Source organism: Pyrgilauda ruficollis, unplaced genomic scaffold (assembly GCF_017590135.1).
Source record: "Pyrgilauda ruficollis isolate IOZ18807 unplaced genomic scaffold, ASM1759013v1 scaffold139, whole genome shotgun sequence".
NCBI lineage: Eukaryota > Metazoa > Chordata > Aves > Passeriformes > Passeridae > Pyrgilauda > Pyrgilauda ruficollis.
In genome coordinates, this window is record NW_024512432.1 from 53,280 (window position 1) to 78,163 (window position 24,884).

The window sequence follows — 24,884 nt, forward strand, 5'->3', positions numbered from 1 at the left end:
GCTTGTGCATATAAAAAACCAGAGTGGGATGCACAGGGGAGATAAATTAAACTTCTCTCGGGACTGTGTCAACATCATTTTGGAGCTTGATATGCATGAGAGGAAAACTGGGGAATGGTTTTTCCACCAAAGCCTCCCAAACTGAAACCTCTCAAGCAGGAATGCCCTGCCAGCTCATTAGCCACTTCTGTCTGCCAAAAGCTCAACAAAGACACGGCAGAGAAAGTGGCTTAAGAGCACTCAAAAATATTTCATGGGCTGCTTTTGTATCCTCCCAGCTTTAATGACAGATGTCAGATTTCCATGCTACAGATCTGAGGGAGATAAAAATACTATGGCTACCAGTCAGTAAAAAATTCTTAAAAACTACTTTCAAAGCTCTTTAGGAATAAAAGGACACAGCCTGCAAGATGCCACTTTCCTGACACTGAAATTTTGTTTCTAAGACATTTTTATAAGAAACAGCATAAAGCAGGACTCAGCAGTTACCTCAGCTCTAAGGTGGCAGTGCACACCTCAGAACTGATGAATCTTTACAATGGCCTGCCAAAAAAATCTATTTATAGAGTTGTTCCTTGGCTGAATAAATAGAGCAATGGACTTTAGAAAAGGTTTTTCTCTCTAAATCTGAGGCTTTGCCTAATAAAAGCATTTAATTTTTCAGCGTTGCCCATTAAAGAGTTTTTTCCACAGCTGGGAGCACCACCCTGAAATCAAGCACAAAATATCTTCAGGGAAACAGTCCTGAGGAGCAAAACTGAGTGCAATGTATGACTCCTAATGGGAGAGGGAGTGCACATCCCTCTCCCATTAGGAGGAGATTCCATTCCCTGAAACTGGACTGTCCTATTCCGCCCTGAAAATACCTAAACTCCCTCAGAGAAAGCAGACAGCATCTCCAATTGCAGGTGCACTCACGGGAGCAGCGGTCCCTGTGGCTGAAGAGCCCCTCAGGACACGAGGGGAGGCACCTGCCCTGCAGCAGCACCTGGGGAGCCGGGCAAGCCGTGCAGTCCTGGGAAGAATTGCCCACGCAGCCTGCACAGGAGGAGTGGCACTCTGCAGCAAAGGGAGAAACGACAACAGACAGAAAACCACCTTAATTCTGCCTCGTTTCACTCCTTACTGCCTCAAAATATGCTTGTGAGAGGTAGGATGGAGTGCAAAGTAGAGAGCAGTTCCTGAAGATGAGGAGCAGGCAGAGACAGCTGCATATTTAACACCTCTTTGCACCCACGCAGTTCATTCTGAAATGCAAAGCTGAGCTGCCCAACTCCAAGTGATGCTGCTGTCCTCCCTGGAAGAGCTCTGGGGCTCTGCAAACTTACCAGCTGCTGAAGTCACCTTCTGTTGTCACCCTGCAGTCACTCCAGGCAGGGTTTCCTATCACTGCACAGTTACCATCAGCCAGTCTGGAGCAAACACCCACAGAGGTGGACTGGCCACCTGAAACGAATGTTCATCACAAGCATGGCCCAGCAAGAAGGGGGAGTGCAGTTAAAAACTGCAATTCTTTCCTGGAACTGGCCCCAAACCAAACCATCTTCAGCTAAGCCATCTGATTAAATAAATACACAAATTCACTAGCCAAAAACCTCATACTTATTAGAGTGGCTGGAGGCCACAGGTCCCACCAAGTGAGTTGAACACAGACAGACCTCTGGGGAGACAAGACACAGGCCTGGACAGAAGAAATTAAATGAAATAAATTTAATTATTTATAATTGTATAGCCATTTATACATTTATACATTGTATAAATGGCTACAATTATTTATAATTGTAGTCATTTATACAACTACACTTAGCTGGCAGCCAGGGAGATCTTTAAGGCCCCTTCCAACCCAGGCCACTCTATGACTCTACAAAACCAGCATTTTGCCCTACATATGAGTGTGCTTCTGTTCTGCACAGTGTTGTTGGTTTGCTTTTCAAAGCACCAGCTATAAAATAAAAATAACTGGATTTTAAATTATGTCCACTTTTAAAAGATAGTTTTTTTCCCAGCAGGAAGAAATAGCCACCTATATTGTTGTTACTACTGTTATTACTACTACTTTACTTAAGTCACTATCTCTCTGATTGTTGGGAAACAATATTCCCAATGTACATCCCATTACCCACTTTCCCAAACTCTAGCCTTCATGGAAATGCTTCCTAATTGGATTTCAGGAGCAGGGATGGCAGGTGTGCTGCAGGGCACGTAGCAGAAGAGCTTCCTCAAAAGAAAAGACTGCTGTGGGATGTCTTGACCTGCTCCAAGGGCTAAGAAGGAGAAAGCTCAGTCTTTTTTGAAAAGGATTTAAGGGTTGATCCTGCTTCAAAGTAAGCCAGTGCTAAAAAATCACGTACTCGGCTTCAATGGAAAGGAGCTGAGCTGTGCAGGCTTGAACACAGGCATTCAAAAAGAAAGTACCTGAGTCTTTTAGTCAGGAAGTCTTATGTAGATTACATTTTCCCTCAAAAGCACTAGGATGTGCCATTTTGAAAGTTACAGAGTTTAAACACTCATGGCAGTCACGAGGCCAGCACAGGGCTGTACAAATCAAATGCGCTACAAGCTCCCCCGTAACACCCAAGGGCTCTGCACAGCTCTTCTCACCTCTGCAGACTCCTGTGCTATCCACATGGAAACGGGACGGGCAGAGGGGCAGGCAAAGGCCATGGAGAGCTCCTTCCCCAGGCAGGTGAGGCTGCAGGACATCCTCTGGTGCCCGGCACTGCAGGCACCGCGTGGGCCCCGGGCCGGAGCAGGAGCGGCAGGATGGGTGGCAACCTGGGCACAGGGGGAGAGAGCCATCAGAGCCACAGCTTTTCCAGGGAGAAGGACAAAGGACAGCTTCCCAGAGACACAACAGACAAGGCCCAGCAGCATCTGGTCCTGCTCCCTACAGTGGAACAGGGATTTTAGAAAAATACTTTGACATCGTTCCCCCCAACTCCAAGGAGCGGATTTTCTCCTGAGTAAAGCTGGTGAACAAATAAAAAACTGCAGTCCTGTGCCACAGGCAGCCAATTCTCCTTTAATTTCTGGAACTACAACAGTGAGCTCAATCTCATTAGGAGGGACAGCAAGAAATGACAGGAGAAAAGCCCTTCGTGTGAAGGGCTCACACGAAGCAGAAATTCACCTTCCCAATTTTTGCCTTTCCCATCACTGTAAAGATGACCTCAGTCTTTGCAAATCTGCCAGATGTGTGTGGAATTTCACACCACAAATATGTAGAATTTCATACCAGGTGTATGTGGAATTTCACCCACATCTTAACTGGTGTTGAGAAAAACCTGGGAGCAATGTACATTTATTACAGCAAGAAGGGAAGGGAAGGGAAGGGAAGGGAAGGGAAGAGAAGGGAAGAGAAGAGAAGAGAAGAGAAGAGAAGAGAAGAGAAGAGAAGAGAAGAGAAGACTCCCAGAAATCACTAAATCCTGGGGGTGTGAAAATAAGTGGGAAAATCCACTTTTTCTCAAAGCAGAAAACAATCAGCAGGAAAGGCAGGAGTTAAGCATTGATTGGTTCAGCATGGGATAAAGGAAAAACAAAACCTGGTTTGCAGCAGCTGGGGAACTTACCCCAAGTCCAGAGCTTACCCTTGCAGATGTTGTGATCCTGGTAGAAGCCCTCTCCACAGTTCTCCAGGCACTGGCCCTGGCGCAGTGCCAGAGGGAAGGAACAGGAGGTGCAGTGAGTGGCCAGAGGTCCCTGGCACGTGGAGCATGAAGCGTGACAAGCTGGTGGAGAAACAGAGCACACAGAGCTGAAACATCCCATTTTTACTCCTTTGGAGTGGTGTTGCTGTCTCCAGCCTTCTCCAGCTGTAGAAAACTCCCAGCTGGAATGAGACTCAGCCAGGTGAACTAATGAGAGCAGAAGTGCCCATGTATTAATAAGTACTACCAGTAATAACTCTCACTCGCACGATGTTTTGAATGTGTATCTCGGCACGTTTGGCAAGGAAAAGAGGTTATTTGAGACAGCCCATCGCAAGTGAACCAAAGAAAACAACAAAGAAAAAAATCAAAACTCCCTCCCCACGACTGGGGAAGAGCAGACAACACAAGGGGGGTGCCCTAAGAGGCTAGGAAAGGGTCATGCAAAAAAGCCCCCTCTTACCTGTGCACCTTCCGTTGCCGCTTGGGAAATGTCCGTGTGGGCACTGAGGGAGGCAGCTCCCCTCGTGCAGCAGCTTCCCTGCAGCACAGCTCACACATCTGGCTGCCTCTGGAGAGCACCTCTCACAGAACTGGCCACAAGCTGCCACGAGAAGAACAACAGCAGAGCCATCAGCCTCTCCCCACCATGGATGGAAAGCACCCCATAAATTTTTACGTGGCAGTGCACAGCAAGCAGCAGTTACCACAGGCTGTTCAGGAAGGGAGGGGGGAAAAGGTCATTTCAAAAAATGGTAATTTCCCCCCTCCCTCTTTTCTTCAAAGTGGGAAAATGCAGCTAAAATCAAGCATGATAACTTTTCTTATCAATTCCTGTGGTCCATATTATGCCGGGCAATCAGCTCTGAAGTGAACTGACCTGTTGTCCATGGAACTCTGGCTTCCCTAAGGCAATATGCTGCTGGATATTTAGAAGAGTCAAGCATTTTACTTAACCAATTTCTGTTTCTTTTCATTAGAAAAAGCAGCTCTCCAGCTGGGTATCAAAATGCATGTTTTTTTGTAGAAAGTGAAAGGTCTGACTCTCAGAGGCTTCAAGGAACAGCTAGGGGGTTTTGAGAAACCACTGGCAATAAGAACCAAACCGAAGTTACATTTCCTTTTCAACTTAAATTATTTTCAGCTATAAGATTTCCAGCCTGCAGACTTAAAACATAGGTGAATAAAATTGCCTGATCAAAATGAAGGGGAACCTGGTCATCCAGAAGAAGCACAAATAGCAACAATTTTGCCAACACTTTCCAGCTTTTAAGCTCTCCCTAGCGAGCTTGGCCCAGACACACCTGTGTGAGCCACACACCTGAAGCCCAACAAGCCCTGACTGACCATGGATAGTCCTCCCAAGCAGCCTCCAGGTTAGACTGGAATGCATGAAGCAAATGCCAGATTCCTTATTTGAGATGTTTTTCCCCCTTTCAGGATCTGTTTGACTTAGGTCTTTTAATTCCCTCTAGCCACCTCTTCTCCCTTTTTCCCTGCAAACCTTCCCAGCTCCCAAGGCACATCTGCTGTGCAGGTATTAGTTACTGTGATGCTGAATTATAATTAAATTTACAGAAAGCTGCTGGCTAAGGCCATTTTTCTTTCCACAGACAAATGGATTTGTCAAGCCCTCAGAAACAGCCCAGCTTTCCAAGCTGTTCGGCGAGGAAAAAAACCCTCAAACCTTTCAGCATCTGATTAGTGTAAATGAATTAATAATCTCACAAACAAACAGCAGCTTCCCTCATCCCCTATGAACGCCCAGGGTGCAGCTGGCTTGTCAGACATGAATAAAGCCCCAGCTGCTGCACAGCTAAATGAAATATTGATTCCTGCTCGTGCAGAGCATTCCTCTCGCAGGTATTTACCGGTGCAGACGCCATCCTTTGGGTAGAAGCCCTGGCCACAGCTGGGCAGGCAGAGCCCAGCTTGGAGCACGTGTGATGGGTCCTTGCAGGACAGGCAGTGGCTCTCAGCAGCTCCCCAGCACGAGGAGCAGGACTCGTGGCAGGCTGCAGGGGAGAAAGGTGTAGGATTAGCCAACAACCTGCTGCCAGCCAGCTCTTTACAGCCTGCACCATGGCATTTCTTCTCAGGTGTGCTCAGGCTTTCACTGCCTTTCACAGAAGATGAAAAATAACAAACAGAACCCCCTGCTGCTCTTAGGTTGGGATCTTCAATCCAAGCCACCCCAGCAGGACAACTCCCAGCTGCGCTCTGCACGTGGGATGTGGCAGCAGCACAGAGCAGAGCAGTTGGTGCAGCTCTTATCAGCCCAGGAGGAGTGTTGGGAACACTGTAAAGTCCCTGGAGCACAAATGGAGACAGGAAGAGATCCCATCACAGGCTACCTAAAACTCAGATCCTCGGGGTGGGCTGCTGACAGTAACCCAGCCCCGGGCACAAACACAGAACTGTGCTGCAGGGCTGCAGCCAAGGTTTGGCAGAACAAAGAACAAGGCAGCTTGTTTCTAGAAACATCTCCTCCTGTCCTGCCAGGTGCAGAAGGAACTGACTTATCAGGAATCCTCACGTGCTCAGCCTGAGTAATTCCTGGGGAAAATATGGGACATAGACTCCTATCAAATCCTGCGCTAGCAGTGTTGCACGAACGGTGCAAATCACAGTTCTTGTAGCTGTTAAGGTGTTTTGTGGTTTTTTTTTGTTTTCTCAATTACACCCAAATATGTTCCAAAGATGTTCTTCAATTCATTATTTCACAATAAGGCAGGTACATGCTTGTGCTCCCAGCCTGTGGCAGGTGGGAGAAAAGGGAGCTTCTCGATGTTTGCCCTGCCAACAGGTCTGAAGTTGCAGCCACCCAAGAAAAACTCATCTGTGAGCAGCACCAGTGCCGTGCAGGGACCTGCAGGCACAGCAGCAGCTCATCCACAGCACTGAGAGCACATTATACATGAGTCATAGGGCACAGAGGGGCACAGCACCCCATCCCAGGGGATTTCCCTGCTGCCCAAGGCAGGGAAGAGCTATCAGCTCCATCTCACACCGAGGGAACTGAACACCTGGGGTTGGAACAGGGAGTGTTCAGGGGGCAAGACACAGGACATTTGAGCTCATGCCCAGTACATGGTCCTTGGGCATTCTGGGTGCTCCTTCTCCACACTTCCACCTTGGTTTATTTTCCCTTTTTTTGTCTTGATTAGCTGCTTGCTCTCCCCCTTCTCACCCTCCTGCACCTTCTTTCCCTCCACCTCCTTCCTGATCTTTCCAGAATGCTGTGGCTCCTCTGGTTCCTGAACTCCCCGATGTGAGGGGTGTCTCAAAAGGACCCTGGGAATCCTGTACTGGATAGGATCCTCCCCTCACAATCCCAACACAACAAACACCAACCATCCCATCCCAAGGCAGAGCTTGAGCACAGTTTCCTGCTCCAGTCGATAATTTCCCTTGCTGATAAAAAACCTGCATCTCATTCCAGCTTGGATGATTTCTCAGGGCACGTTTACACTCAAAATTTTAACTGCAGAGGATGAGTTCATGCTGTAAATTTCTAAGCAGTGAAATGTCCTCACTTCACCTTCCAGACCTGACTGTGTGTTGATCCTCTCTGAGCTCACTCTAACTTTCAACATGTTTTTGAAAGAGAGGGTGCCAGGACTCGGATCCTTTAATTGCAGACTTCCCACTGCACAGCTGGGACCCCTGCCTGTTAACCTGCCTCAGTGTGTCAGCACATCTGAACATTCCTAGTCATTTGCAAAGTCCTTAATTCCTCCCTGGAGGTGCTGCTCCTTTCCAAGAGACACTTTTCCCTGCTGGAAGCCTGACTGTGTTTTTAGACAGTTACCAGTTGGCTCTTGCTGGCCCTTGGCAAGCCCTGTGAGGGGCTGGGGCCCTGGCACAGGTTGCCCAGAGAAGCTGTGGCTGCCCCATCCCTGGAAGTGTTTAAGGCCATGTTGGATGGAGCTCTGAGCAACCTGGGATAGAGGAAAGTGTCCACAGCAGAGGGGTTGGAACACAATAATCCCTACAGTCTCTTCCAACCCAAACCATTCTGTGATTCCCTGATTCTGTGATTACAAACCCTGACTCCAGAATCCCTGGCTCCTTCAGCACTGGATCACTGCCAGGCTCAGCAGCTGCTCCTCACCCAAACAGGCAGGCACCAGCTCCACAGAAGGAACAGGGGAAAAATGGAAGCATTCCATGAGCCACTGTCAGCTCAAACATCTTTGCCTGCAGCAACCAAGTGGTTGTGTGAAAATAAATCAACAGAAGGGGCTGCACGGCCAGGAAGCTGATTCCATCCCCCTGGCTATTTCCAGTTGGGATTTGTAGGGGCTCTTTTGCAGCTCACCAAACTTCTGCAAACACCTAAAACCCTCCCAGGTCTGACCACAGCAGGAGGGGAATTCCAGTGGTATCCCAGTAAGAACACAGGAGGCACTGCTGGGCTTTGGGGTCCCACGGATCTGTGCCACCTCTGCCCTGCATTCTTCCCTGGGAGCTGGGCAAGCTCAGCTGAGCTGTGCTGGATCCTGGAGGATCCTCCACAGCCAGGGACAGCAGGGAAAAGCAACAGTAGGCAGCAGGAATCCAAGTGCTTTGCTCCAGAGCGAGCCGGGTCTGTTAGTGTCAAGTTACACACTTCAACATTGGCATTTTGGGAGATGAAAGCAGGAACACTCCAGTTCTGCCTGGGCTTTTGAGTAATCCTGAAAACATAAATAATTAAGTTAGAAAAATGCAGTGAGAGCATTGAACAGTGTGAGTCCTTTGAGCCCTTCCATTCTACCACGCTGACATAGTTTATTTTTGCTTCCCTTTGCTTTGCCTTTGGTGGGGGAGTTCTGTTTCTGCCAAGGGAGAGCCCACCACTCTGCCTGACACAAACTCAACCATGAACTTGAAATCCACTGCTACATAACTGAACTTATTACCTTTTATTCTCAATTTTACTTTCTCTTAATGGTTTTAACTCTTCACAAAAGCAAGCGGAGGGATGGGGGCAGGAAACAACCCCGGTGTAGGATTCAAATAGGGCAGAGATCAGACAACTGTAATCAAAAATTCAAAAGAGACTCAATTAAACCAGCTGCTATAAAACATGAACAAAAGGAAAGGCTAATTCACTGTGTTTTTCTACAATGCAGACCACAGTGTTCCAACAAGAGGATAGAGCAAGAAACCTGGTGTTAAGTCTCTTTCAAGTCCAGAGCAAATTCCTCAAGAGGGAGTTTACTGGAGCTACAGCAATTAACACAGTCTAGTTCATCCTTTCTGTGATTTTGGAACATGCTTATTGTAGATGTTAAAAGCATGATGAGGAAAATCTTTTGGAACAGTCTGAGGCCCGTCTCGACAATCTGATTAGAGATTTGCAGCAATAAAGAGGACACAAGGAAAAGAGTGAATGGCCATGAATTACGGACAGCATCTGAAACTTAAGACTTTCACCACTGGTTTGACTTTATGCAGAAAATGCAGCCAGGCAGAACTAAAGCAAATTGGTTTAATTCCCTTGAGGAAAGAGGAACAAATTTTCCCAGCAACATTCAGCCACAAGCATGCGTGACTGCAAATTTGGATGGAGTGTACAATCAGTAATCTACAAACCGGCAATAAAATAAAACATTAGCCTTTCCCTACCCCTTCAGCAGTGCCAATGGGCACTGCCAATTAAAACACCACAAGCAGGTGGCAAGGAAATGATAAAATAAAACCAAATGAAGTAGAAGATTATTTGATACTTAAGCCTACAACTTCTTTTGGACTGGGTGTCTCTTGTCTGTTTATACATCCACAATGGTGCCCTGGGCTGTAGCAGCTGCTGGAGGACAGAGGTTTTTCACACTTTCAAAACCTGAAACAAGTGGTCAGCTCTTCAAGGGAAGCCACTTCAGAAAAGGAAGCTGGACTTGCCCTGAAATGTGCCAAAAGCCCTCGGCCTCTATTTAATTCAGAGCAGGAGGGTTACTTCCAAAGAAATTAAAGCGATGGCTCAGAAGTTAAGAATTTGCTCCACCCCTCTGCTGAATCAGAGCTGCAGAAATAATTAGAAGCCTTCTAAAAAGGCCAACATCAAGATGAGAAAAGCGTTAATTTTAGAGAAAACAATTAAACTGCCATGATGAAAAAGCAGCTGCTTTACAGTTTGGGAAGAGTTTAAAGTATTTCAAAGGAGCAGGGGAAGCTCATAAAAGCACTGTCACAGTCCCATCTAAGAGAAAGCTAACTTTCCAGTCTTACTATCAGTCTTTCCAACTGCTAAGATAAAGGATTTAGACACAGCTCAGCGTGTTATAGAATTACCAATTTACTTTCTAAAAATGCTTCCTGAGAGCAATGAGCTCAGTGCACTTCCAGGAAGAGCGCACAGTGTGGACCGAATGAACGGCAAAACCAAGCAGGAAACTTCCCCTGGAAGTATTTCCTGAGTCCTATCAACCCCCCACCCTTCCAGGCAATGTTCTATACACCTCAAAGTACCATATCCTGAGCAGGTGCAGGCAGTCTGCACTGAAGTCAAAGAATCACACAGCAGAACTGATCCACTGAGGAACTGTCACAGGTATTTCCCCAGGCAGTGATCAAGCCCTGTATGGCTTGGTTCCTCTGCTCACTCACTCCTTCCTTTACTGTGGGGTGAACATTAACCCTATGTCAACAGCAGCTGCCTCAGGAGAGAGGGTTCTCACAGCCCAGGCACAGTTTTGCTGCTGCTTTGCCATCCCAGAGGACAGCAGCCCCTTTTCTTGGAGGTACCTGTGCAGAGGAGCTGATCCTGGACGTAGCCCTCCCCACAGGAGGGCACGCACTGCCCATCCTTCAGCAGCAGGGGTGCCTGGCATGAGGAGCACTCAAATCCATTGGTGCAGGCTGAGCAGGTTTCATTGCAGGCTGCCAGGAGAAAAAAAGGGAGAAGAAAAATCAATCCCAAATCCCTGATGCGGAAGGACCCCCCCAGCTCTGACAAAATGAGACGATTTTGCCTGATTTTAGCTCAAGAGTTCGACAATTTGCTTCTCCTTCCATCTGAAACCTCACAAAATCCCACGGCTACAGCCCAGCACGTGCCTGGATGCTTTTCCAACCAAAGCCTGGCAGTCTCTTCAGGATGCCCCCATGGGATCCCACAGCCAAAAGCACAGCATGCAGCAGAGGAGGGGGGTCTGACCCCTTGCAGAAGTTACCTAAGCAGGCTCCCCCAAGCTGGTAGAAGCCCCGTTCACACATCTCCACGCAGCGCCCGTCCTGCAGCCGCTTCCTGGGGTCCCGGCAGGAGTCACAGCGATCAGAGGCCTGGGAGCAGCTCACACAGTCTGGGTGGCACTCACCTGCCACAGGGGGAACACACAGAGAGCAGTGTTGGCAGCCAGGAAGGAGCAAAACGAAGCCAAGTGAAATTCACCGCTCGTTTCCCTGCGTGGTGCAAGGTGTGCTAGCTTTGGAGTGGGTTTTTATGTGGTAGATTATATCAAAGGTGCTAAATGTTTTATTGCTCTATTCAGCACGTGAGAAGCCATTATACAGGCTCAGATTTTCTAGGCAATTGATTAAAGGGGTATTCACTGTCCACATGGTTTCTCAGCAGTGAAAATTGTAAGTCACCAGGAATCAACCTGAATTTGAGATTCCCAAAGCCAAACCCTGCAGTAAGTCAGGACGCTGTGTCCATGCCAGGTCAGAGCACAGCTGGCAGACTGCTCCCCCTGCATAAAAACCTTGATGCCACAGCACCACAGAAGGACCTCCTGGACACAGGTACGTGGGGAGATACAGAACAGCACAATTTTTCTCTAGCTACAAAAAAATCCCCTGTGCTCCCAGCCAAGTGTTCTCAGCGAGGCCCCAAGCTCGGGGGAATATTTGCTGGTTTTAACACAAATACAGCAGTGCCCAGGGCTTTTTGCTTTCCCCTGGCTGAAAAGGAGTGGGTTCTCCCTGCCAGCTTCCTCCCAGCACATCTCTGAGAAGCAGCAATCAATTTTTGCTGGCTTTATGGAAGCAGCTGCAGCAGGGGCTGGTGTTCTGGGCTCACAGATCGAACTGCTGCAGGCTGCACTTTGCATTTGTTTCTCATCCCCCACCACTGCAAGACAGAAAAAAACACGGAGGGAAAAGAGTAGGTTTGGGTAAGGGAAATTGCCAGTTACCTTTCAGGACACAAAAAATGCAGGCTTGGCTCTGGATGTCCAATACCATGATTCCAAAGCCTGGGTTTTCCAAAATGCTACCATGATGGAGGCTAAATGACCACTTTTTCAAGGAGAACCAGCAGACAGAGGCAATTCTTGATAAGGAGAAGGGAGAGGTGCTGAGAATACTGTATCATCTATCCCTTCCTCAGCAGCCTGTGCAGATGCAGTTCCCTCTCAAAAATCCAGGACAATTCCATCAGAACTTTCCAAAGCCTGTTTCCTTCACTTTTCTACCTCTAGTGCTTTGCATTTCCATTAGCATGCAGCAAATAACAAGCTTTAAAACAAGAAGATGGCAAATGTGCCCAGGCACTCCAGCACAATTAAACTGTGAAGCTATTTTCTTTTTTACTGAGATAAAGCATTAACTGGAGCACCCTGATAAAACCAAAGTTATGTGACTGCAACAAGAAGAGCTACCAAAAAGAACGAGCAACCCACAGCTAAAGCCTCCCAACCATGAAATGTAAATCCAGGGGAATGACAATATCCTGGAGAAAAAGGAATTTATAGGCAAAATTACCATATAAGCCAAGGCTACGCTAGTCTTTCCAAACAATTATTAACTGGCAGCCATTCAGCCTCAGGTGAGCTTGTGGCTTTAACAGTGTATGCACATTCCTTCTTCCCACTCCCAAGAAATAATCAGGAGCCCGTAAACTTCAGAATTCAGAAATGAATTCTAGAATTCAGCAAGGAGCAGTGGAAGAAAAAAAAAGACAAAACACTCCTAAAACACCAGCTCCGAGGAGAACTTCTTGTGCCAAAAGAAAGCTGTCATTTAAACCAGGAGGTTTTGGGAGCCTCAAACTTATCTAAGGACTAAATTGCAGGGAAACGAGTTAATCAGCGACTGCAAACTGGGGACTAGATAAGATTGGTGCAGGGGGAGCGAAGGCTCCAGGGCTTCCAGAAGAAGGCAAGGGCTGTCCTGGTTTTGTACCTGGCTGGCAGCGTGGGCAGCAGTCTCCCTTGGCCTCCTGGCTGCCCCGTGGGCAGGGTGGGCAGGAGCGCTGGAAGCAGGTCACCGCCGCATCCCGGCACTCGCATTCCCGGCACGGCCCTTCTGCCCAGCTCTGCCCATCCTGCAGGAGAAACAGGGCTTCAGAGAGCCTCGGCACAGAAAAGAGACAGCAGGCACCTTAAACGCTCACAAAGCTTTCCTGACAGCTCCTCTCTCGGAAAGGACCAGCTGGAAAAAAACTCAGCGGTAAAAAACTCCGAGGTAAAACTCACACCGCAGTGTTTTACCTCACCTGGGACAAAGAAAGGGATCTGAACAAAGAAAGGCTCAGCATCTAAAAAAATAGCTCCAAACAATATTAAATTTCCCATTTCCCACTTCTGTTGGCAAAGAGCAGCTATCAGCTCCAGCCCTCATGTGTGAGGGTAATGAATAGTCCACTACTGGAATATTTAAACTGAGATAATCAATGTTCCCTTTCTCTTTAACTTCAGAGGGAAGCTCCTTGAAAATATTAATAATGGGCTCCTGTTGCAGTAAAGATTACAATCAGTGGGATACATTGGCAGAAAGCTACACACTGCCCCAGCTCTGTAGCTTCTGCTTGGAAGGATTAAAATCAACTATCTTTATGAAATGTGCAGGAAACCTCCGAGTAGGGATATTAAATATTAAAGGACAATGATTGATTGAGCCGCACAGAGGAGACCAAGGAAAACTGAAATTCTGCAGCAGATGCACACAGGCGTTTCTGCAAACTGCAAAAGCAATCTGCAGACTGTATTAATGGATTACTTTGCTGCCACACTTGCAGATAATATCCTTCTCAGAACTGGAGGGGGAGAGCCAGCCCCTCCAAACCTTTGCGAGCAGAACTCACTATTCCCTGCTGCAAAGCACAAGGATACTCACAGCTTTGGCTTGTTCTTTGTAAACACAGTCACTATGGCTGGAGATACATTCAGGACAGCACTTCCCCTCTAAGTGAATTAATTCTTCACCCTGTGAAGAAGAGAAAGGTTGCAGCAATTCCAACGGAATCGACGTCGCCAAAACCACTGTGGAATGCCGAGGCAGAACAGCTCTTGCCCTGGAATGCAATCTCCAATATCTAATTTCACCTTATCTTCTCCCTATCCCACTTCATCTCTGTAGGCAGAGTTTGGAAAACGTGCTTGGCCAACACTGCAGCTGCAGAACAAACCTCAGGAAAGGCCTTGGAATTCAGCGCTGAGGCTATTACCTCATCCCCAAATCCCGCAGAGAAATACTCCCCCTTTTTACCCTGGATCACTGGGATTTCACCAGGCCAACCTCAGGACCTCAATGCATAGAGGCTTACCTTCCTTTTCAATGTTCTACTTTTACTTCACCAAGAGAATTTCAAAGCACATGCTCTATTTATCCCAGATGGAAAAAGCCTGTTCTTTGTCACAACTGCACAGCTCCGCAGATTCCACTTAAATAACTTCAGTTTGAAGATAAGAGTTTAGCAGCAGGAGAAAGGAATAAAGTGCCCCAATTCACCACGACTCTTTGTGTCCAAGTGGAAGCTGAACATTTAGAAAAGTTTTCCTAGGGAAACAGGACACAGCTTTGGTTTCCAAGATTACCAGTAAGATTTTCTGATGTATGCCAATCGGGTGTTTGTTCCAGGATAATTTTCCCTGTGCCTCGCTGGGACACTCAGTTTTTATGAGGGAATTATTAAAGACAGGGCAGCAGCAGCAGCACTGGTCATTGCTAGGTTCACCAAGGGAGAAGACCTAAGCCAGGCCACACTCTGGCATCCCTGGCACATTCCTGAGCAGGGGAATAGAGGAGGAACCATCTGGTTCCTAGGCATTGAGGACCACACACGGCTAAACCTCTCCCTGCTGCTTCTATACATCCCTGCTCTTCAATTACTCCAAAATGCCTTTGGCAGGGTTTGGATCTCATGTCACTACTGTGTACTCTAAACTCAGCCATCCCCACCCACATCCATAAACACAGGCTATAGGAAAACTGGGAGCAGCTATCCATGGAACACGGCTTGCCTAGCCCCCAAAAAATGCAGCTATGATGCTCTGCCAAGGCTCAGAAAAGGGAGAGGCTGTGGGAGATAACTCGTGGCTTTGCTGCAGAGAGATTCATCACATTCCAGGTGGAGAACATGCTCACAGCCTGCTGAAAATGGCTTTTTGAGGATTAGGTCAGAATCACCACGGACACTTTGCTGGATGAGTTTGTTTGAAAGGGTTTGGAGCTAAACCTCTTGCAGTTCCTATCTGTGGCCTCATTACACTTCCAGTTGGAGGATGTGACCAGGAAATTAAAAGTGCCTTGTGGAGAGAGAAATCCAAGAGCTCCTGGCTTCACACTGGCTCTGATTTATTGAGGCAGGTGCCTAAGTAAACAGACTGCAACTTCAGAAGGAAAATACAAAGGAAAAAGAAAACATGGCATTTGCTTTCTGAGCAAACACTTTCTTGTAATTAATTAATGCACCCCTTGCACTACTGAGTCAAACTAGGACTGAACGTGACTTGAGGGGTTTTGAACCCCACATGTTAACATCTCCAGCTATTGTTGTGGAAGACACCCCTGGCTTTTCTGAACAGTGGATTATTTTTTTTTGTCAGTACCCAAGATGTGAGCATGAATTTTAACTAATCCTCCCCACTGAGCCATGACAGCACGCCATCATCATTAGTGTAAATGATCCAATTTACAGCCAGGAGCACGCAGGCAGCTCGCTCCAACAGCTGCAAGTGCACGAGGTTTTAATGACAACCACGGCTTTTCACCCAGAAAAATCTCTCTGCACAGTTTCAGGTCCCATGATCAGCAGCAGCACCACGGCAGGGGTGACTTTGGGTCCCACACTCAGGGCATTTTGGCTGTTTCAAAGGCACAGCCACAGGTGAACATCCACTTTTATGCCTTGATGCACCCATTTGTGTACCATTTGAGAGCCCACGTGTGGATTTTCACTCCTTTGAACACTCATTAGAACAAGCTAATCCAGTGAAACCATTAGGCAGGGTTTTGGCTGGACCTCAGACACACCACAAGAGTGCTGCTGCTGCTGCTCGAGATTTAGCACACAACAGGCAGGGACACCAGAAAATCATCACCCAAAATTCTTTCCCTTTTCCTCACGACACTGTGGAGTAGTAGGTATAAAACAGGTAAGAGACCACCAACTGAAACAGATCACAGAAACACAGAAAGCTTGGGGTTGAATGGGACAAGTGGCCTTGGACACTTCCAGGCATGGGACAGGCACAGTTTCTGTGGGCAACCTGTGCCAGGGCCTCACCACCCTCACAGGGAAGGATTTGCTCCCAATATCCAATTTAAACCTACTTTCTGCCAGTGTGAAGCCATGCCCTCTTATCATGCCACTCCAGACCCTTGCAAAAAGTCTCTCCATCTTCCTTGGAGCCCCTCAGGTACTGGAAAGCTGAATTAGGTCACCCCCAAAGCCTTCTCTTCTCCAGGATGACCAATCCCAATCCTCTCACTGACAAACAACACGGAAGTCTTATCCCACTGCAATAAAAGCCAATTCAAAGCATGTGGGTGAAGCATTCAACCCTATCTAATGCATTTTGCACATCCACTGCAGAGCAAATATAACATAACCTGGCAGGGAGGGTATTAGTTTTGGAGTAAACAGCACTGGGAATAAAACACCTTGCCAAGCCTCACTTCCATGCTGAGAGTGACATGGAAAAAATTAAGAAAAGTAGAACACTGACTTCCATATCCAGCTACCTTCCTGAAAGCTACTGCAGCAGGCAGAACGAGGATAAAAGGAACATTTTTAGGCTTTTAACCATCTCTGACCTGCACATTTTCCCCATGTTCAGCTCCTGGTAAATCCAGTGATCACCACTGAATCCTCTGTGTGTCTGACCCTCCACTACAGCAGGCAGACAGCATGGGAGGGAATCCAAGTTAAATTAGTCACTGATTCACACTGGTTTGCTTCACAATGGAAGCCCACTGGGCAAACTTGCACGGGCAATTCCAGGTTTGCTCTCCTTCCCTGTGAAAGGTTTTTCAGGGGATTGCACAAAACAAGGGCTGGTTCTTCGAGTGCCTCAAGCTGAGAAACAAGAAAAAGGGAGGGGAAAAAAAAAAAATAAAATCCCAAGCCTTCAGAAGAAAGCCTTTCTCACCTTGGCACACTTCACTTTGGCACACTCAGCTCCCTGGCAGGTGACTTTCCCCTCGTGGCACACGCAGAAGTCACAGAGGGTGCTGTTCCACATCTCCCCGTGGTACCTGACGGTGCCACCATCCAAGCAGCTCCCTTTGGAAGACACACACTCCTCACAGCACTTCCCAGGGTGCTGCACCTTGCTCTGCCCCTGGAAACAAGCACCCAGCAGTGAGCAGGGCCCTCTGAGGCCCCTGGCACAGCAGAAGGTGCAGCTGGGCTGTCAGAGGTGGGTGATTTTTCAGTACCTCCTCGCAGCTGACAGAGCCACAGGTCTCCCTCACACACCTGACTTCTCCCCTCTGACACACACACGTAGTGCAGGCATTTTTTTGCCACTGCTCCCCGTGCTGTTGAAAAAGAACACGGATAGAGATGTTAAACACCCTTGGAAAGCAACCAAATTCCTTCCAGAAACCTGAGCTGCTTATGGAATATGATGGCTCCTCCTGCATGTCTGTATCAGATAATAAACTTTGCTTAAAAAATGCTGATCTCTACGTGCTCAGCCAACAGGAAGAGGAGGGGCTGAGGTCTAGATGACACTGTGGGTGTGAATTCCTCATTAATTGCAATCTAGTGGCATTGGGGAGGCCTGAACTACGACTATTAGCCAAAAGAAATCATGGACAGAAAATCCCACATTCATTAAATAATGCACTCAATTAATTCCAGATGACACAATGAAAGCTATAAATACTTTGACCACCAGTGCTTTCTGCTTTCCTCCTTCAAAACAAGTGTGGAAAGAAAGTGCCTCATCTGCTTTGGCCAGCAAATTCTTATCAAGTCCTCATTTCTTTCAGCTCTCCTGCCTTTCCAGGAGGGAAAAAAAGCAGTGTTTGTAGTAAGCTATCAGTGCTGACAGAAAGTCAGAGGTTGGGGAGGAGGGAAAGGGAGATGTGCCAAAAATTGGGAGTGGTTTTGGTGTGGTTTGTCACAAGTCACCTGGAATGTTCTTCCTGACACCGAGCAGGGCTTGGGGACACATTCTGGGCAGCATTTTCCAGGAGGCAGAACCATGACTTCCTCCTAAACAGCAGGAAGAGACAAGGAAAAGAAAGCATGAATATGGGGGTCAGCATCAGTGCTTGGAATTCCAGGCATTTAGCATCCATGGGATAACCCTCTGCCACTCAGGGCTTCGTTTTGGCCCGAAAAGCAGCACAGGAGCAGAGCAAAAGGCTTGAAAGATGTTTTCTCCACCTCATTTTCTGGGCTTATTTAGATGGCAACTGAGGTGTGAATACATGGAGAGATGCAGATAAATTCACACACATGACATAAAGTGCTTACATTCAGGTATACAGAGGAAAAAATAATTATACAGCTGTGCAGGGAAGCACAATAAAGCAGGAGATGGATGAGAGAAGTTGTTTTTTTTTTTCTGGAATTGCCACATTTTGAGGTTTTGAAGGTGTGATTTACACTCACCACCTCTCAGGCATCTGCACTGTTTTAGATAAATCCATCCATACTGTCTGTGCAGATGCTAAATTATGCTTAAAACTGGATTTTTCCAATTTCAATTTTCTCATGATGGATTTAAATCACGCTGGAAAAGGCTGGCACTTCACACCAGTATTACTTTTCCTGCGTGCCTCAACTCCAACCATCCAAAACCTGGCTAATTCCACTGCTCCCAGTCCGTGTACATCCAACAGCTGGGAATAGCACTGTCCATCAGTCAAACCCTGAGCTTCCAAAGGAAGAGTGGAAGACTGCACAAAAATTACTAAGCAAAATTTCCCAGAAGAGTTAAAAGACCTTTTTTGTGTATTTTGGTGGCATGCAACAGGAATTCTTGACATTCTTCTCCCCCAGCTCCTAGGGAAGAGCAAAGTTATCTGAAAGATGGAAGATGAGAGTTTAATCCTGGGAGAATTTTTGTCCTGACTTCTGATGGAGTGGAGAACAAAGGAAGGGACAAAGATAAAGGCCCATGCAAGAAAATGTTAGGTTTGGCTGTGATCAGAACAGGTTCCTTGCACATCCTGCTAATGTGCCTTCCACTGGGAAATGTCCTTGGTAGGAAATGCCTGGAACACCATCAGAACTGGCTTTCTGCTGCATTAACTTGGATGCTGCCAGCCAATTACTCTCAAATACATCCCAGCAACAACACAGTCACTCCTGATTCCATAAATTAGATCCTAATGATTAGCTGATTAAACATTAGTGCAATGGCTCAGCAGGTAACACCAGTCCACTTGGAGTGGGAAAGCAGGGATCTAAAGCAGGTATAAATTCCTTTTAATGCAGAGTACTTAGTAAATGAATACTAATGGAATATCTCAGGACAAAGCAAAACACAATTAACATACACACACTAACAGGTGGGGTTTCATCTATCCAAAAAAAAAAAAAAAAAAGTGTTAATTGTCCAAACATCTGGTCCAGTAACAGAAAGCTGGGAAAGCATCAACAGAGAAAAAGGTTTGTGAGTACTGCTTTTGATTTTCTCAGTGAAGAGTTCTCAGCCAGGGAACTTTTGGATTCATCACTGGGTATATTAAAAATCCTTGGAAAATGGCAGTCCCTAAAACATAAAGTCAAGGTCAGAGACAAGGATTTCCAGGGAGCCAGTTCCAGGCATGCTGCTGCAAAAGCCCCACGAAAAAGATTCAAAGAGCACAGTCACACCCATCAGCACTTTCAATATAATAACCAGAATTCAAAAAACTGAGTGATTTGCCCAGAGTCTGGAGTACTGTGAACAGTTTTGCTGCCTTTCCTAACCCTGTGTAGAGTCTGGTAGGGTTTTGGCTGTGCTGATCCCTGCATAAATGCTAAAAACTCACCACTTGTCCACAGCAAAGACCTTGGAGACAGCAGTGTCCCTGTTCTCCTAACTGGACTAAAACCATGAGCTTGCCTAACTCCTCTTCCCAGTTTTGTTGTTTTCTAAACACAAACAGACAGAAGGAACACTGCTCTGGGACTTTTCTTTCAGCTCAAGTTGCCTAGTATTTCTGAAGGCCAAAGGGGAACTTCATCCACAGTTGACTACTCTCAAATGCATTTCTAGAGACCTTGCACAAAAAAAAAAAAAAAAAAAAAAAAAGTAACAAGACCTGCAGATCAAACTTTCCAGCTGCAAACCAAACACTGAAAATAGTGAAGTTAAACCCCATTATAAATCTTGGGGTTTCATTCTTTCGCTCAACAGAAATAAAAATATTTCCTGATCAACTCCAAATAATTTTTTTTGAGTAGAAACCAAGAAGCAGTTTCTTTAGACAGAATTTTTGCCTAAAGGGATAACAAAAATGAAATGATGGGGAAAGAAGGTATTAGGGAACAGACACACAGACTCCACCATCACTCCACACTCTTTCTGCAGGTCAAATATCTCTTTTCCAAACCACCCACTTGCCACCCAGAAGCTTTGCTTGCTAATTTGTTCCCCAGCATGAGATCTGCACACTGCCCAGGGAAAAGGAGGTGCTGAGAAATGTTCCCAGAAGGCTGGAGGGTCCTGACCTGGCTGCAGAGCAGAGGCTGGCAGGAAGCTGTGGAGCACTGGGCTGCACCATCCCTGCAGACACACCTGGAGCACCGACCCAGGCTCCAGCCCTCGCCGTCCTGGAACACGTGGCCATCGAAGGAGCAAGGCTCTAAGGGACAGGAAAACAAGGGGCAGGTTTCTTTTCCAAAACCCTTTCCTCCCTTTCTGTCACCCATGGTGACAAAGCAGGTTAAGAGGGTAACAATTCCCCCAGTTTCCAAGGGTCTTGTGAGTTAAGAGCTCTGGATGTACTTCTCCCACTGGGACTCCACAAGAAAAGGCACCCAACAGCTGAAGAAGCATTTCTGGAACTTGCAATCCAAGTGCACAGGAAATACCTGAGGTTTCTTCCCCAATTTTCATCTCCAAAATGAGGCCATATTAGGCACATCTGCTCACGGCTTAAAGCTTGCCCCTTCTTGGCCCATGGGTGAAGCCATTAAAAATATAAATATGGCAGCAGGACAGAAAGGGAATTACGAGACACGCTCGTCTTCAGCGTCTTCCCAACAAAACTGACCAAGAACTGAGAAGCTTTCCAGATTTGGGGCTAAAAGGAGGTTCTGAGCTCAGACAGTACTCACCACCACGGCCCACACATCTGGGACAGCAGGAGCCCTGGGCAGTGTCCTGCAGCTCCCCTTGTCCACAGGTGAGGGCTGGGCAGGTCCTGGGGCTGCAGGTCACCTTCCCGTGGGCACAGGAGCACTGGACACATCCCGAGCTGGCCCACTGCGTGCCGTGCTGCACACAACACAAGCGAGGGCACAGAAAGCACAGTGAGACCTGGAAGTAAGTCTGGTCCCTTTTCAAGTTCCTCCTCTCTCCAGGATGAGGCTTGGCAGTGAGGAAAAAGTGGCTTTCTGACCATGTGACAGCAGGATTGGGATGTGAAATGAGACTGAGGTACAAATACCTCCATATCCTTCTTGTGAGAATGCCTGCCCAAGGAAGAGGCTCAAAAAGAGCCAAAAGACAAAAGCTGCAGCAGGAGAACAGCACAGGAAAATGCAGAAATAGCACAAGAAGAAATGCAATGTATTATGATAAAACATAGTGCCACCAAATCAGAGGCACAAAAAAAACATGAGAAAGGGATGGGTGTGCTACCCTTCCTGTTCCAGTTTTTGTTTAGCTTGTACCAGCTTCATGCTGGCCGTGCCTCATGCTGGAACAGAGGGTCACAACACCCATCTCAGGTGTGGAGAGCCCAGCCCTCCTATATGCACAGCCCTGCAAATATGTCTGGGCATTTTAGCATATTTCTTGAGATTTGGACTTGACTTGGCTCTTGTCAAACAGAACAGTCTGTAAGAGACCACACAAAGGACTTGAGTTTGCTGTTAAGCCATTTTTCTACATTTGCCAGTTGTTTGACATGATTCATTAACTACTACCCATGAATCTTGATTTTTTTCCTTATCTCCAGACACTTATTCTGATTGTTTTGGCCTTTCAGCCCCCCCTGGGTGAAACCACATCCCAGAACCTGCTCCTTGAATAATTCAGGATTACAGAACACGGAACCCAGGTCGCAGAGCAGCAATCAATCTCTGGCAGCATAGGTAGCTGCTGAGAGGAAAGCTTCTCTGAGCACAGCTAATATGTCAAAATCACTGTGCTTTGCCCCCCTTCTGATGTTGCTGCACTGTCTCAGCCATGCACAGAAACAGCAAAGGGAAGGAACAAGCGGGGAAATTTCTCCCATTAAGCAACGCAGGACACACAACTGCTCAGCAACTGCTGACCAAACTCCTGCTAGATCCCACTACCTGGCAGTGACAGGATATAGATGCAGTGATCCACCTTTCCCCTGCACAAAGAGGGGAGCTAAAAGCAGGTGAGGATGGTCCCTGCTGAGGAACTGGACGGAGCACTCACGCTGTGGATCTGGCCTTCGTGCTGGCAGAATCCTTCGGCTCGGGAGGCACACTCGGGGCAGCACTTGTTGGAGGCTATTTGCAGCACTTCTCCCTAAAAAGAGACAGGGTTGCAATGAACTGACATCAAAGAGAGATTTCAAAATGAAAGTGAAGCCATGAGGCCTGGCCTGGCAGTTCAGAAAGGAAAAAGGTCAGGTGAGATACAGAATGCTGCTGCACCACGCGTCCTTGCTGAGAGGTGGCACAGCACTTTGTGTGTTTGACATCTTGCCCTCGAAATAACAGCAGAATTTACACCCCCCCAAGAGTACAGCTGGGAATTGTTCAGCTGAACCAGTTTTCAAAGAATAGAAAACACTTGTTCAAGATAAAACTCGAGATTTTTCACTGAAAGGCTACTGAGAAACATGGGACAGATGTTGCTGAAACAAGATCAGCCATATTTGCATAAATCTCATAATGAGTAGATAAGAAATAAACCATGGAGAAGGACAATGATTTCTGACTTGCTTTTCTGTTGGTGGTTTAGCCTTGAAGCATGAAAGGATTTTTTTTTCTTCTGAGATCCTTGGTGATCCTTTTCAATGATTAAATGACCAGATGTTTTTGGAACACTTAAACATTTTATCTTGGAGATTGCCCATGTCAAGGAGTCACACAGATTCGTTTGACACCATAAAGCTATTTCCCTTTATGAGCTTTAAATTAGCCACCTTTTCATTTATCTGATTTTTATCATTTTATCTAGTGCACTCATTATTAGGTGTGCCATGACAGCACTTGATCTCTCTCCTCTTTAGCACAAAAATTCCTACTAGTTCAGTCTAGCTTTAATCAATACACAGCAATAATAACGGGGCAAACCAGTAAGAATCAAAATTATTTCCTCATTAGCGCTGTCATATTGGGAAACATTTTAACCTGCTTCACAAAAGCCATATAATTATCCTGACAGCCTCTTTAAAACACTCTTTTTCACTGCTATTTGTGCACTCTACCCCAGCAATCCAGATGTTAATGCAAGACCAATCCCATGGCCAATTAATGAAGACCCAGACAAAGACAAGCAGGAGACAAGGAAAGCTCAGCAACCATCACGAGGAGGAAGAAACTGGAGGACAGACAATCTCAGCTCTGTTGTTGCTCAGCAGAGTGGAAAGTGCCCATCTGCACCTTCCACGGAGCCCCAGCCCCACCTCCAAAGGAAGGGGGGGCTCATGCTGGGAGGTTGGAGCCCAGTTCAGGGGCTTCCTTTGGGATCAAGCTGCTCCAACACCCGGCCTCTGGCTGCGGCCAAGGGGACAAGGGCTTCCCACACCACGTTTTTGTTCCAAGGAGGAGTGCAGGGATACAGAGCCTGTGCCTGGCTCTGGACAGCCACAGACACCGAGTTCTTACCTTCTGGAAGTCACACTGAGGGGCTTTGCAGACTGTAGGCTCGCAGGTGACAACGCCGCTCCGGCACCGGCAGTCTTGGCAAGAATCCGGCTTCCAGGAGGTGTTGTCCTGCAAATAAAGTTGGAAACCAGGCCCGTGCAGCACAAGGCACGTCCTGTTTTGACAACACATCTCAAATAGCTCCACGGAGACGGACTGCAACAGAGCCCCTCTCCCTCCCACACACTTATCAGGCCCCGTGTTGGCACTTGTCACTCAACAGCTTCCAACACTCTGCTGAAAGACAAAGCCATGCAGGGCCAATAATCAGCTCCAATGGCAACGTGATCCAACCTCCAAGAGCTCCAGGTGAGTGCAACATCTCTGGAAAACTTCCCTGTGATCAGGCTCACACTGCAGGGTGATCCCAGCTGGTGCTGAGGCAGCAGAGGTGGCTGTGAGGCAAACCCGCACGTGTGGCCAGGTAGGAACAGGCTGGACCTGGACCTCCAAACCCCAGGGAGGAGACTCTGGCCAAGCAGAGAGTCTGACACATCTGGAAACAGCTGTCGCCACCACTCCATCAGTGCACCCAGCTGGAACAGCCACAGCTAATTCACAAGGGTTTCCAGCACCCGTGCTTGACCCCCTTCCATCCCCTCCCCGCTGAGGTCATGATCCCACGCTGCCTCCACAAGAAAAGGGGAAGAGGAGGATCAGTTTCTCAGCAGAAACACTGCTTGCAGCTAGACAATCCCTGTCCCTGTTGTATAGACAAACACTGGGCTAAGCTGACACCACACGGGAGGTTCTCCTGGGTAGGATGGACAGCCCCTAGCCCAGTTATCCAACCTCTTTTTCAAAGGATCTGCAAGGAGATCAGACCTCTCTGCTCATTTACACCATGTAGTGATTTACCTCAATTTACTCACAGTGCTAAGTACGACTTAGGAAGGATGATTAACAGTTGACTGCCACGAGCACATTTACAGCTAACTACTAAAACTGTTAAGCATAATGATAAAATACTGAAATGTGCCTTAAAGGCCCATTAGGCTGCTTAATGAGAGAAAAAAATATCCTGAAAAACCAGACCACTTGCTCAGGCACTTCAAGAGCATCAATCT

At 47.2% G+C, this 24,884-nt stretch overlaps 1 protein-coding gene across 1 annotated transcript in view; it reads right to left on the reverse strand.

The window, feature by feature from the left end:
* Window positions 1-24,884, reverse strand: part of FRAS1 (Fraser extracellular matrix complex subunit 1) — a 103,337-nt gene that overhangs the window by 48,902 nt on the left and 29,551 nt on the right. Inside the window, exons 3-18 of the mRNA XM_041459628.1 lie at window positions 23,779-23,886; window positions 22,379-22,471; window positions 21,082-21,241; window positions 20,473-20,606; window positions 17,938-18,021; window positions 17,238-17,339; window positions 16,949-17,140; window positions 13,692-13,781; window positions 12,759-12,900; window positions 10,808-10,951; window positions 10,380-10,514; window positions 5,522-5,665; window positions 4,114-4,254; window positions 3,591-3,731; window positions 2,602-2,775; window positions 919-1,059 (exon numbers count right to left, since the gene is read on the reverse strand). Of these exons, the coding sequence (XP_041315562.1) occupies window positions 919-1,059; window positions 2,602-2,775; window positions 3,591-3,731; window positions 4,114-4,254; window positions 5,522-5,665; window positions 10,380-10,514; window positions 10,808-10,951; window positions 12,759-12,900; window positions 13,692-13,781; window positions 16,949-17,140; window positions 17,238-17,339; window positions 17,938-18,021; window positions 20,473-20,606; window positions 21,082-21,241; window positions 22,379-22,471; window positions 23,779-23,886 (2,125 nt within the window). The remainder of the gene's footprint in view (window positions 1-918; window positions 1,060-2,601; window positions 2,776-3,590; window positions 3,732-4,113; window positions 4,255-5,521; window positions 5,666-10,379; window positions 10,515-10,807; window positions 10,952-12,758; window positions 12,901-13,691; window positions 13,782-16,948; window positions 17,141-17,237; window positions 17,340-17,937; window positions 18,022-20,472; window positions 20,607-21,081; window positions 21,242-22,378; window positions 22,472-23,778; window positions 23,887-24,884) is intronic.